This window comes from Carcharodon carcharias, chromosome 6 (genome assembly GCF_017639515.1).
Source record: "Carcharodon carcharias isolate sCarCar2 chromosome 6, sCarCar2.pri, whole genome shotgun sequence".
Classification (NCBI taxonomy): Eukaryota; Metazoa; Chordata; class Chondrichthyes; order Lamniformes; family Lamnidae; genus Carcharodon; species Carcharodon carcharias.
This window is the reverse complement of record NC_054472.1, coordinates 180433434-180447812: the sequence shown is the minus strand read 5'-3', so window position 1 is coordinate 180447812 and position 14379 is coordinate 180433434. Positions and strand designations below refer to the sequence as shown.

General features: G+C 47.2%; 1 protein-coding gene across 2 annotated transcripts in view; it reads left to right on the top strand.

Annotated features, from left to right (window-relative positions):
* The window catches only part of LOC121279100 (dermatan-sulfate epimerase-like protein), a 43793-nt gene extending 30699 nt beyond the window's left edge, over positions 1-13094 (top strand). The window contains exons 2-3 of one of the 2 annotated variants that reach the window (XR_005943326.1): positions 4964-8414; positions 11883-13094. Coding sequence is in view for 1 of the 2 variants with exons in the window: in XM_041190030.1 (XP_041045964.1) it covers positions 4964-7562 (2599 nt within the window). In the remaining variant the exon portion in view is untranslated. Of the gene's footprint in view, positions 1-4963; positions 10446-11882 lie in introns of those variants that run through there. The other variant, XM_041190030.1, reaches the window with a different exon arrangement.
* The last annotated feature ends 1285 nt before the right edge of the window (positions 13095-14379 follow it).

The window sequence follows — 14379 nt, the reverse complement described above, 5'->3', positions numbered from 1 at the left end:
ATGATGAGCACCTTCCATAACCAGAAAGGCTTCACACAGTTTGGAAAAGTCTTGAAGTGATTTTTAGTTCACCGGGCAGCCTCCACCGAGCGTAAAATGACCCCCCGATGACATCAGGCGACAGTCCCGGCACTCGCGCAATGTTTCGATTGGCAGGCAACCCGCCAGAGTCGGTAGTGCGCCCACCAACAATTAAAAGGCCTGTTAAGGCCATTAAAGTTATAATCGAAAGAAATTTTTCGCTGCCCGTCCAACCTTATGGCTGGCGGGCAGGCAGAAAGGCCGAGCGGCCTTTGCATTTTTCAGGAAACCTCATCCACGGGCGGGATGAGGTCTCCGACAGTCAATAAAAATAAAATAAAAATGTTAGCGTTTCATTTGTAACAGGTCCCTGCACATGTGACAGAGTCACGCGAAGGGACATGTTTTGTAGCGTTTTTAAGATCTTTATTTTTAATGTTTTAAACCGTCCATCTCCCTGAGGCAGCTCTGCACCTCAGGGAGCTTTTTAAACACTCATCTGCGCGCATGCCTGAAGTTTGCGTTCCCCCTCCCCCCCAATCCCCCCAACACATGGGTAGCACTGAGCGCTGCCACTCGTGTTTCACGCTGGGCAGGCCTTGATTGACCCATCAGCGTGTAATTGCAGTCCGGCCCCGATATGGACTTCCAAAAGGCACTCGATACGGTGCCACACAACGCGCTCCCGCTCTCTCCCGCTGAGCCAGCCCGATGAGGGAAAAACCCTCCCCAATAAGGTGATCCTTCAGTTTGGGTGCCAGCTGCGGTATTGTGGAAAATTCTGGGCACTGGGCGTCAAGGCCTTGGGAGAGGGTGTAGAGGAGATTTACCAGATTGATACCAGTGGGAGAAGAAATTCCAGTTATGTGGGAAAGTCCAAACTGGGGTTTTTCTGCTTAGAGCAGAGAAGGATAAAGAAAGACCTAAACAGGGACATTGAAAATTAATTAATTTAATTAAGTAAATGGGGAGGAACTGGTTCCCCTGACAAGTAGGTCGGTAACCAAAGACCATAGATTTAAAAGAGTTAAGGGGAGACAGTGGAATAATGGTAAAATCACTGGGCTAGTAATCTGGAGGCTCAGGTTAACGGTCTGGGGACACAAGCTCAAATCCTGTCACAGCAGCTGGTGGAATTTTAATTCAATTAATTAAAAAAATTTGTAATTGAAAGCTAGTCTCAGCACAGGTGGCTATCAGGCGACCATCAATTGTCATAAAAGCCCAGCTGGTTCACTGCCCCCCGCCCCCGCTTTGGGGAAGGAAATGTACCTCGCTTACTCGGTCTGGCCAGCGTGTGGTTCTAGACCCACAGCAACGTGGTTGATTCTGAAATAGCCTAGCAAGCCACTCAGTTTGAGGGCAATTAGGGATGGGCAACAAATGCTAGCCTTGCCACAGGCGCTCATATACTATGAAATAAAGAAGTTGAGGGAAATTGAGGAGACGTTTCTTCAGAGGGGATTGCTAGGTTCTCCCTGGAAGGGTGGAGCAATCAAATCCCATAGAATCTCTTGAAAGGCGATTAGGCGTGCACATGAAGAGGACCAATTTACAGGGCATTGGGGGCAAAGTGGGGTTGGTTAGCTCAGTTGGCGGTTTAAAATGACACAAACGTCATGGCCAGGATTTTCCCCTCAGAAATTTGGGGGCGGGGCCCGCTCGCCGATGGGAAAATGACGCAGGACAATGTTGGGAGGAACCCCCAACGTCATCCCGGTCCCTTTAAATCTTTAGGAAGGTGGGTGGACAGTGAAATCAGCTGTCTGCCCGCTGACCTGTCAATGGCCAACTGAGGTCACTGACAGGCTAGTTAAAGTAATTAAAGACCCTGCCCGTCCAACCTTAAGGCTGGCGGGCAGGCCAGGAGCCCCAGCGGGTTCCAGGTTATTCATGAAACTTCATCCACTGGCGGGATGAAGTTTCATGTCCGTATTGTAAAAAAGTTATAAAGTTTATGTGTTTTTTATTAACATGTCCCATCTCGTGTGACATTGTCATGTGAGGGGGACATGTTAATTTTTAATTTTTGCATTTTTAAAGTTCTTTGGACTGTCACTGGTCTCCCTGAGACAGCACTTAGTCTCAGGGAGAACGCGCAAAAGAACGCTCTTTGACCTCCCCTGCTTCTGAGAGTGGAAGACAATGACACTGACCAAAGCTGCCAAGGGAAATGGTTCAGGCTGAAGCATCAACAGATGTTGAGCTAAGGACCTGCCTTTGGGTGGAGCACACATGAATGAATGGAGGAATGCTGGGGGTGTGGGCTTACACTGGGCAGTCCTTTCAAAGAGCCAGCAGATGTGTGACAGATTGAATGGCCTTCCCCTGTGATGTGAAATCCTATGATTGTTCTATTTATTTCTTGTTTGTATAAAGTGTAGCAAGGGGGATGGAGTATAAACATAGGGAAGTCTTGCTACAGCTGTACAGGGCACTGATGAGACCATACCTGGAGTACTGTGTACAGTTTTTGTCTCCGACCTTAAGAAAGGATATACTTCCCATTGGAAGCAGTTCAGAGAAGATCCACTCGCCTGATTCCTGGGATGACAAGTTGTCTTATGAAGAAAGGTTGAGCAGGTTGGGCCAATACTCACTGGAGTTCTGAAGAATGAGATGTTTCCTCTTTAATGGGGGCATCTAAAACTAGAGGACACAGTTTCAAAATAAGGGGCTGGATTTTCACCCTCGAGGTGAGTAGCCGGAGTCAGGAAAATTCCAGTCCATCCATGTCGGGAGAAAGTGCTTGCAAGGAAGGGAGTGGGGGTGTGGGGGCTGGGTGGGGGGGGTGGTCGGGCACGCTGTAGTTGGGCCAGCCAACCTGGGAAAAAGTGCGGGGCAGCTCATACATAATAAGGCTTTGTTGGGAGCCCAGAAATCCATTAGACTGTTGAAACAGCTAAGCAAGCCCCAGGAAAAATATTACTTGATTGGCAGCTATGACCCTCTGATTGATACTATCAATTTCACAATATTTACTTACACAAGATAAATAGATTTCAGATGCTTACAGTTTCAGCTATTGACACTTTAAAGGATCTGGATGATTGACACTTTTATTGGTCTGTAGCAAAAGAGTTTTTATTTAGGGAAGTGGAAAATTATCGATGAATACTGTTTTTAACGGTTTTTTTTTACACATCCTACTGTCACCATAGGCTTGATTGGACCTACTCAGTGTATAGTGGGTGAATGGGCATGCAAGTACCATAGCTTGGCATTGAGGGTGTGAGGGGCCTTAGGGGTTGTTCGGAGGCCATAACTTGGCATGGGGGAATGAGGGCCAAAGGGTTGTTTGGGGTCATACCTTGGCCTGGGTGGGCACAAGGAGAAACTTTTGAACTTACCTTTCAAAAGGTCCCCTCATGCAGACTATGGCTCACAATACCTCAAAGGTGTTGTGGACCATGATTCTTTGAAAAGCTGGCCCAACTCCATAAAATTTGCGGAGAACTAGGACATGCCTATTCCACAATGAAGCTGGCCAGGTTGGGAGTGCAAGGTGTGGGCTCGAGACCCAAACCAGCCCACCCCTTAAAAGGTACTGCCAAAAATTGGAAACCCTGGGAATGGGGTCAGGAATCCCAGAATCAGGAAAAGGGCCTTAATCACCTGGAAAATGTGAAATTGTCCATTTTGGCAGGAAAAATAAAGGAGAGACATATTATCTAATTGGTGAGTGATTGCAGAGCTCTGGGATGCAGAGGGATCTGGGTGTCTTAGTGCATGAATTGCAAAAGGCTAGTTTCCAGGTACAGCAAGTTATTAGGAAAGCTAATGGAAAGTAATAATTTATTGCGAGGGTAACTGAATACAAAAGTAGAGAGGTTATGCTCCAGTTATACAGGGCATTGGTGAGACTGCATTTGGAGTACAGTGTACAGTATCAGTCACCTTATTTAAGGAAGGATGTAAATGCATTGGAAGCAGTTCAGAGAAGGTTTACCAGACTAATGCCTGGAATGGGCGGGTTGTCTTATGAGGAAAGGCTGGACAGGTTAGGCTTGTATCCACTGGAGTTTAGAAGAGTAAGAGGCGACTTGATTGAAACATATAAGGTCCTGAGGGGACTTGACAGGGCAGATGTGAAGAGGATGTCTCCTCTTGTGGGAGAATTTAGAACTAAGGGTCACTGTTTAAAAGTAAGGGGTAGCTCATTTAAAATGGAGATGAGGCAAAATTTTTCTCTCAGAGGGTCCTGAGATTTTGGAACTCTCTTCCTGAAAAAGCAGTGGAAGCAGAGTCCTTGAATATTTTTAAGGCAGAAGTGATTATGGGTAAGCAAGGGGGTGATAGGTTATTGGGGCTAGGCATGATGCAGGTTTGAGGTGACTATCAGGTCAGTCATGATCTTATTAAATGCCAGAGCAGGCTCGAGGGGCTGAATGGCCTACTCCTGGTCCTTGTTAAATGTTCATGTGACTTGACAAAAATCCAGCCCAAGGGGTCTCCCATATAAGATGGAGATAAGGAGGGATTTCTTCTCTCAGAGGGTTCTCTTTCACAGAGGAGGCTGGGTCACTGAATAGAATCGAAGCTGAGCCAGGGTCTTTGATCGACAAGGGAGTCAAGGGTTATGGGGAGCAGGGGAGAAAGTGGTGCATAGGCCACAATCAGATCAGCCATGATCTTATTGAATAGGGGAGCAGGCTTGACAGGGAACTATTCTGGGTCCCATTCACATCCTGACTCCTACTGGATCGCACACTGCCTGATGCAGAGAGTTGGCAATGATGTGCCATGGTGCTACCATGGTTCCCAGTGACTATTTTCCCATGTTTATCTTCCTGGCTGAGGTTATACATGTGATATGTTGCAAGCTTGCTGACGCCACGAGGGTAAGCATAACAAGGTTAGGCGTCACCGAGTCTATCCGTCTGAACCCTTTCTCCAAGCGAGGCCTGTCTAAAGTCCATGTTTGTTTCCCCCTGTGTTCCAGGTTTGTGCTGAGGAACGGCAGCGGCAACTGGCTGGCCAAGCAGATTCGGAAGCACCGGCCCAAAGATGGCCCGATGGAGCCCTCCAGCGCCCACAGGTGGTGTACCCTCCACACGGAATACATCTGGTACGACCCCGAGCTAACCCCACAGCCCCCGGCTGACTACGGCATCCCCAAGCTGCACATCTTCTCCAACTGGGGGGTCATCACCTATGGAGGGGGCTTACCCAACAACTTGGGGAACACCTTCTTGTCTTTCAAATCGGGGAAGCTAGGCGGGCGTGCGGTGTACGAGATCGTCCACGAGAATTCTTACTCCTGGATTGATGGCTGGAAGAACTTTAACCCAGGACACGAACATCCAGATCAAAACTCCTTTACCTTTGCCCCCAACGGGCAGGTTTTTGTGTCCGAGGCTCTCTACGGTCCGAAATACAGCTACTTGAACAATGTGCTGGTTTTCGCCCCATCGCCGAGCAGTCAATGCAACCAACCCTGGGAGGGTCAGCTGGGTGAGTGCGGCCAGTGGCTCAACTGGATGGCGGACGAGGCTGGGAGGTCAGCAGGGGAGCTGGTAACTGCGACGCAGCATGGCGAGATGTTGTTCGTCAGCGGCGAGGCCGTGGCTGCCTACTCGTCGGCCATGCGGCTCGGCAGTGTGTACCGAGCCCTGCTGCTCCTCAACCCGCAGGTCCTGCTGGTGGTCGACCACATCGAGAGGCGCGAGGACTCCCCCGTCAACCTGGTCAGCGCCTTCTTCCACAACCTGGACATCGACTTCAAGTACGTCCCTTACCAAACCGCTGGCCAGCTGAACGGAGCCATGATGGACGTCTGGGACGCTCAGTACAAGATGTTTTGGTTCGATCACCGCGGCAACAGCCCGGACCCCCGGATACAGGAGGCAGAACAGGCTGCCGAGTTCAAGAAGAGATGGACCCAATTTGTCAACGTGACCTTTGCCCTTGGAGAGCACGTCACCAGAATCGCCTACGTGTTCCACGGTCCGTATGTCAGAATATCCAACTGCCGGTTCGTTGATGACAGCAGACGTGGGCTGAAGGTCACACTGAATGTTAACGATACAGAGACAGTCGTGTCTGTGGTGACTCAGTATACTGACCCCACCGCCCGGTTCACTTATTTAGGGTTTGGGGGCTATGCGAAGGTGGAGGATGCTAATCAGGTCACAAGGTTTGGTTTTGGGACCACCGCTTTGCAGAGTCCAAGGAGAATCACCACCAGCTTCTTTCACTTTGGGCTGACGGTGAAAGTACTCATGGCCATCGCCTTATGCCTCGGCCTGGTCCTGCTGGCTGCCCACTGGAAGCTCTACATCTCTTTCAGCAAGCTGCTACGCTTCACCTTGCTGATGATCATCACGCTGTGGTTCATGGAGCTGGTGGCCCTGTGGAGCACATGCACGCAGCCCATGTGCGGCATGAACTGGAACAGGAACGAAGCCAACGGGGACGCAGACGACCACTCAAAGCAGTGGGACGAGAGCCTCAGCAAAATGTCGCCCGTCGTCATCACATCGCTCCCAGGCTCCGGCGCAGAAATCCTCAAGCACCTCTTTGTCAACAGCACGGACTTCATCTACATCAGGGTGCCCACCGAGCACCTCGACATCCCCGAGATGGAGTTTGAGTTTGACTCCTTCGTCGACGCTTGTGAGTGGAAGGTCTCGGACGTCAGGGCTGGCCGCTACCGCCTGGTCCAGGGCTGGCTCCAGTCCCTGGTGCACAATGCAAAGCTCCACCTGCAGAATATTCAGCTGCACACTGGCAGCAGGGTCCCGGCTCCCATGGAAAAACCCAGCGGGGTCAAGAAGAGGAAGTCCAGGAGAAAAGCCTCCTCGATGGATCAGAACATAAAGTACAAGGAAAACGTGGAGAAGGACACGGAATATATCAAAGGGCTGAGGAGGCACCTTGCTTCCTACCCCAACGCACGCGTGGTCCTCAGCTTAAGCAGCGGGAGTTGGACACTGAAGCTTCCATTTGTACAGGGAGTTATAGGGCCTTCAATGAGGGCTTTGTACATGGTGAGGGACCCACGGGCATGGATCTATTCATTGCTCTATAACAGCAAACCCAGTGTTTATTCCCTAAGAAATGTGCCCCAGCATTTAGCCATGCTATTTACAGAAGACAACAATAAGGGAAAGTGCAATTTGGACTCTGGGTATGCTTATGAGTACGAGCTGCTTCGGAGGCAGTTTTCAGCACCAGCCAAAGACACGGTGTCCCTCTTGGCTCACCTGTGGCTGGCCAACACCAGGGCAACATTGAGGGTAAACAAGAAACTGCCGCCTGCCAACTACCAACTGCTGAAGTTTGAAGACATTGTCAACTTCCCTCAGGAAACGGCCGAGAAGATCTATCTCTTTCTGGGCTTTACCCTCCCCCCTGCTGTGTTAAACAGGGTACTTTTTGCCACCTCAACCAACTTGTTCCACCTTCCGTTCGAGGGTGAGGTGTCACCCGGGAACCTTCACCTCTGGAGGGACAAAATGCCTCAGAAGGACATCAGGGTAATTGAGGACATCTGCTGGTCAGTGATGACTCAGTTAGGGTACTCCAGGTTTACCAGCTGAGAGCCATTCGCATCAGGAGTTGCGAGAGCGCTGATAACATTTCGCCATAAAAGTTGAACGAGCCTGGGAGCTTTGGGCGCGGATGTATCATTTGAAAAAATTTTAGGTCCATCGAAGCAGAACGTATTCCTGCTCTGCTCAGCTCTGCTCCAGAAATAATTGTTACCAGGGGTTCCCGCACGGTCCAGCAAAGAGACATATTGGGAATGTGGGACAGCGTGGGGGATTTTTCAGTGAACGGGGAAAGACAGGGAACGAGGAATACTTTGGGAGGAGGGATAGAGAAGTAACTTGAGGCATTCACTGATGCTGCAATAAGAGTTAATCACACAAGCCAGCATTCAGGAATGTGTTCTTTAACTGAGCTCATTAAGTGATAATGAGCTGCAGATGCTGTTTCTTCTCTCCATGGTTGATTCCCATGCTCCTGGGCTGCACACCGATTACCAAATAGTCTCGGAGAGAGGCCTGCCTCAGTCAGTCCTGAAGAGAGAGAGACAGAGAGAAATATACAACCAGAAAAAACAATATCTAGCTCATGTGGGACTTTTACTGTCTTCCACAGTGCTTAAAATTTATAACTTATAAGAACAGCACATCAAGATGTACCATGGGAATGCTTTGCAAAATTTATGGAACCTATAAATTGTGGTTTCCAAACCGAATCAAAACATCTGCCAATTTTATGAGTCTTCTCCTGAACTATAATGGATGGAGAGACACCATTGGGCAAGTACTTTGTCAGGCAGAGGTCACTCTTTTCAGGTGCACTTGACAGCATAAATATGATTAATCGATGGGGCAGGCACCGCTTTCTGGAATTTGGAAGCTGTTGGGCTGTTGTGCATTCCTGTAAGCAGTAAATTGCAAAGTCATTTGTCTCTCAACAGTAATGCTATGTTAGCCCCAGTGTGATAGTGAATAGACAAGTGACTGCAATGGGAAGAAGGGGCTAGGCTATTTAACTTCTTTCCTTCAGTTTCCCTGCCCCTCATAGTGGCATTAAGGAAGGGGAAGGGGAGTGGAGCATTGAGGTAAAGGCCTTGACAGGTCATTGGAAAACACTAGGAAAATGCTTGGAAAATACGAGCACAGGCATGATGGGCTGAATAGCCCCTTTCCGCACTGTAAGATTCTGCGACTCTACCCAACTTCAATGTGGTCAAACTGATAAAAAGAAATGCAGATAAAATCTATTCAGGGAGCGTCAAGGGATGGGTTATTCAGGTGCACTATGCAATGCTCTAGTTTGAAACTAAAATGTGTTTACAGAGATTGATCTTTTATTGGGCTGGAAGACTTGAGCCCATGGAAACAGTTCGTCACATTTTAACAAAGGATCAAAGGGAAAAGAGAGTGTATAACTGAACTGACCTACATTGGTTGCTGACCTGGTAACTCTTTGATTTTAAAGTTTCATCGTTGTTTTCAAGTCCCTTCATGGCTTAGGCCCTTCTAGCTTCCTGCAGCTCTCGTGAGATCATTGTGGTCCTCTAATTCTGGCCCCTTTACTCATCCCCAATTTTAATTGTTCCACTATTGGTGGCAGTGCCTTCAGCTGCCAAAACCTTAAACTCCAGAATTCCCTCCCTAAGCCTCTCTGGATCTTTACCCCTCCTCCTTTAAGACGTCCCTTAAAACCTATTTCTTTAACCAAGCTGCTGGCCACCCATCCTAATACCCCCTTATGTGGCTCGGTGTCCGACTGTGTTAGTAATGCTCCCGCCGTGTGCCCTGGGACATTTTAGTACAATTAGAAGAGATATATAAATGCCAGTTGTTGTACTGAAAGCTGAAATTAATCCAAGTTCCCAGGAGATAAAAGCCAAGAGTTGTCTCACTAATCCTAAAGGAAAACCCCGCAATGCTGGAAATGCAAAATAATGACTGCATTTGCTGCAAATACTCAGCAGATCTGGCAGCATCTGGACAGAGAAACAAAAACAACATCCCAGGAAAGCATACAGAGTTGTAATGTAAAGTCTATTTCTCTCCCCAGATACTGCCTGAGCTGCTGAATGCTTCTTCCAGCATTTTCTGTAATTATTTACGTTTGTAGTGCCAGTTCAGTCACACTGGGATACACTTATGAGGTTCCATTCCCGGCCTTTTGAGCGAAGACAACACTCGTTTAAGTTAAGAACAGAAAATGCCGGATACGCTCAGCAGGTCTGGCCGTGTCTGTGGGGAGGGAAACAGAGTTAATGGTTCAAGTCTGCAGTCAGACCTGGAAAAAGTTAGAAATGTAATACGTTTTAAGCAAATGAAAGCAGGGAGGGTGGGAAGAAGAACACAAGGGAAGGCCAGTGATAGGTTGGAAGACAGGAGAGATTAAATGATGAGTTCATGGAGAAAGGCCAAAGGGAGTGTTAATAGGACAGGCAAAGAAAACAAAAGAAGTGTCTAGAAGAGGTGCGAATGACAGGGTCCTTGTTTAAAAAAAAATGATTTAATGCATTCACTAAGGCATCAGAGAGAGGAATTTCAGGCAAACAAGTTGAACATCTGTATGCTGATGTTCTCCAGCATAATGTCAACGTTCAAGTAACTGTCACTCAATCCGGACTGGACAACAAAAGCATCTACCTGACTTTAAAAAAAAATTCCCCTTGACCAGAGGTGACCTGCTCGGTATGAATTTGAACAAAGCTGGGCAGTCAACTGCTCCATGCTGCATGCTCCACGGCAACACCTCCACCAACCAGAGTCCACTTGCCAACCAATCAGCACTCTGTTCTCGTGCATCATAAATTGTGGTTCCCCCGTTGCAGTTTGGTAAACTCTTGTGCGCTATCCTGATGAGTGCAAGCCAAAAAGCTTAGACAGCATGTCTTTTTTTTCAAGACCTGTACTACCAAACGACTATAAAAAAAATATTATTGTCCATTGGTTGATTATCTTTGAGCAGCTCTTATTAGCAAATAGCAGTGAACATTTGGTGTTACCAGTCTTAACTAGCGTAATTCTGCAAGCTTAGGGTGTGGAGGAGATTGGCAAAAAAATGATGCAGGGGCAAAGGGTTTGAGTTCTGTTGAGCAATGGGAGAAGCTGGGATTGTTCCCTGTAGAGCAGAGAAGGTCTGGGGACATATTTAAGAGTTGTTAAATTTATGAGAAGCTTTGACAAAGCAAATGAAGAGAAACTGTCCCCACTGGCAGAAAGGTCGATAAGCAGAGGCCACAGGATAGAAGGTATTTCACAAAAGAACCAGGGGAAATAAAAGCAAAACACTGTAGATGCTGGAAATCTGACATAAAACAGATCGATGCTGATAAAACTCAGCAGGCCTGGCGGCATCTGTGGAGAGAGAAACCGAGTTAAGGTTTTGAGTCCGTGTGACTCTTCTTCAGAGCTGAAGGAAGTACTTTCCTACACAGTGAATCGTTATGCCCCAGGGCGCCTTTCCTGAAAGGTTGGCAGAAGCAGATTCGAAAGGAACTTTCAAAAGGGAATTAAAGGCCAAGACGTCTGCCAGATGATGGGGAAAGGAATGATATGGTTGGCTCTCCAAGAGCCGGCACAGGCTGAATTAGTTTTTTTATTCATTCATGGGTTGTGGGCATCGCTGGCTGGGCCAGCCTTTATTAGCCATCCCCCTTATTGCCCTTGAGAAGGTGGTGGTGACAACTGAGTGAGTTGCTAGGCTGCATGCGCCACGGCAACACCTCCACCAACCAGAGTCCAGAGTCAACCACATTGCTGGGGGTCTGGAGTCACACGTAGGCCAGACCAGGCAAGGATGGCAGATTTCCTTTCCTAGTTAGATGAGCTTTTTAACAACAGTGCTCATCATTAGACTTTTAATTCCAGATTTTTAAAAAAATTCAAATGTCACCATCTGCTGTGGTGGGATTCGAACCTAATACCACTATTGCCACCTCCTCCTTTGGAGCTGGAACATTGTACGATACTGAGAAATATACATATATGGGGCAGAATTTCTCTTGTCAGAGAAAGAACTTTGATTATTTTTTTGGAAATATGTGAGATATCTTAAATAATTTAAAAAATAAATAATAGAATTATTGAAGCCTTCACAGTGGCACAAGTATCTCCTCAGCTGGGTGAGGTGAGTTAAAAGGCAGTAACAACTATGTTGGGTAGATGAGAGTGAATACTGGGCACTTTGGTGATTGTTAACGGTCGTGTCAAAACCACCACTGCAATTTAACATTATATTTATTTGGTTGGTGGCTAACTCACTCAGAGACGGCTTTTTCCTTTGATGCCTTGACAGACTGAACCCACCTTGTTTCTGCAGTTAGCAATGTGAATTCATGTTCAGAATGAGTCATTGTTCTAACTTGTCGACTTCTGCAGAACCTGTTTCATTGGTTCCAGCTGGGATAATGGGCAATGAAGTAAGGGAGGGTTGGAAGTCTGATCTCCTCTGAAGCACACTTTCGATCAGCTGATTAACGAATTGGGATTGACTTGTGGCTAATGAACAGTCTGTGCTTGGATGTATCCCTGGAGGTGACCTCCTACTCCTAACTATCTCACCACCTTCCCCCTTAATGGCTGACATGCTCCTCCTTCCCAAGGATAATTGGAAGGTAACTAGAACCTTCATTACCTGATTGTTAATCAAACAGCCTTTCCTTCCCTGTATTTTTTCATGTATATATTTCCAATATTCCTAGAATTAATAGGCAAAATGTTCAAAGATTTTTTTTAACTGCAATTCTTTTTGATATCCCGATGATTTTTCTTCCTGATTGCTCACAGCAGTGTCTTGGAGATTAATGTTCAAAATCTGACGATTAATCAGGGTTATCCCTGAAGGTTGGCAACCCAAGTCTACAGTCCACTGTCTCATTTCTCTGACCTCTGACCTTTGTGGAAGCACCCAGAAGGCAATAAGTCAGAGTTCAAATCCAGGCCTTACTGTTCATTGTCTTATTCATTATAAGACATCAGAAAGTTGTGCTTGGTTGAAGATCAAAGATGAAAAGGTGTTTTATATGCAATGAATATAGAGCCACTCTGGGTTCCCAGCTCCCAGCATAGCTACTGCTCCCAGAGGCAAGCTGCGGATAGGAATTCCCATATATTTTTATTGGATCAGGAATTTCTGCCCACAGCAGTCGATCCTTAGAGCAACAGCAAGATTTAGTAGCTGGGAGCTGTGTTGAGGATGGGAGCAAAGTGGCAGCATGAACTGGAAATGGAGGGTGGGGGAAGAGTTAAGAGTTAATCACCTTGAGCTGCTTCATCAATAATTGTCCGTCCATCATAAGGTCAGAAGTGGGGAAGCCGTAAGATATGGGCAGTTGGAGATTGGGAGATGGTGGTGTGGTGATAACACCACTGGGCTAGCAATCCAGATGCCAGGTAAGTACCCTGGGGAGACCTGGGTTCAAATCCCACCACAGCAGCTTGTGGAATTGAAATTCAATTAATTAAAAAAAAGTAGAATATAAAGCTGGTCTCAATAGTGAAAACATTATCAATTGTCATTAAGACCCAGCTGGTTCACAAATGCCCGTTAGGGAAGGAAATCTACTCTCCTTACCTAGTCTGGCCTAGGTATGACTCCAGACCCAGAGCAATGGGTCAGACTTTTAACTGCCCTCTGAAAAGGAAACATAAAAACATAGAAAATAGAAGGGGGTAGGCTATTCGGCCCTTTGAGCCTACTCCGTCTTTGAATATGATCATGGCTGATCCTCTATCTCAATGCCATACCCTCACTCTCTCCCCATACTCCTTGATGCCTTTAGAGTCTAGAAATCTATCTATTTCCTTCTTAAGTAAATTCAGTGACTTGGCCTCCACACCCTTCTGTGGTAGAGAATTCCACAGGTTCACCACCCCAGTGAGTGAAGAAGTTTCTCCTCATCTCAATCCTAAAAGGCCTGCCCCTTATCCTGGGACTGTGACCCCTTGTTCTAGACCCCCACCCCCCCCACCCCCGCCCAGCCAGAGGAAATATCATCCCTGTACCCAGTCTGTCCAGCCTTGTCAGAATTTAATACGCTTCAATGAGACCCCCTCTCATTCTTCTTAATTCCTGTGAATACAGGCCTAGTCAGCCCACTCTCTCTCCATACAACAATCCTGCCCTCCCAGGAATCCTAGCAAGTCACCCAGTTCAAAGGCGATTAGGGATGGGCAACAAATGCTGGCCTTGCCTGCACCACCCACACCCCATGAAAGATTAAAAAAAACATTCAGGCCAGGGCTGAGAAGTGGCAAGTTGCATTCATGCCACACAAGTGCCAGGCATTGACCATCTCCAACGGGAGAAAATGTAGCTAACTCTGCTTGAAATTTAGTGGCATTACCATTGTTTGATTCCCCACTTTTATCATCCTGGGGGTAATCATTAAACAGAAACTTAACTGTCGTATAAATTCTGTGACTAAAACAGCAGGTCAGAGGTTAGAAATTCTGCAGCGTGTAACTCACTTCCTGATTCCCTAAAGTCTGTCTATAATCTACAAGGCACAAGTCAGGAGTGTGATGGAATACTCCCCACTTGCCTGGATGAGTGCTGCTCCCACAACACTCATGAAGCTTGACATCATCCAGGACAAAGCAGCCCGCTTGATTCGCACCCCATCCACAAACATTCACTCCCTCCACCACCGATGCACAATGGCAGCAGTGTGTACCATCTACAAGACACACTGCAGGGACTCATCAAGCCTCCTCAGACAATACCTTCCAAACCCTTGACCATTACCACCAAGAAGGACAAGGGCAGCAGATAGATGGGAACACCACCACCTGGAAGTTCCCCTCCAAGTCACTCACCATCCTGATTTTGACATTCACTGTTCCTTCACTGTGGCTGGGTCAAAATCCTGGAATT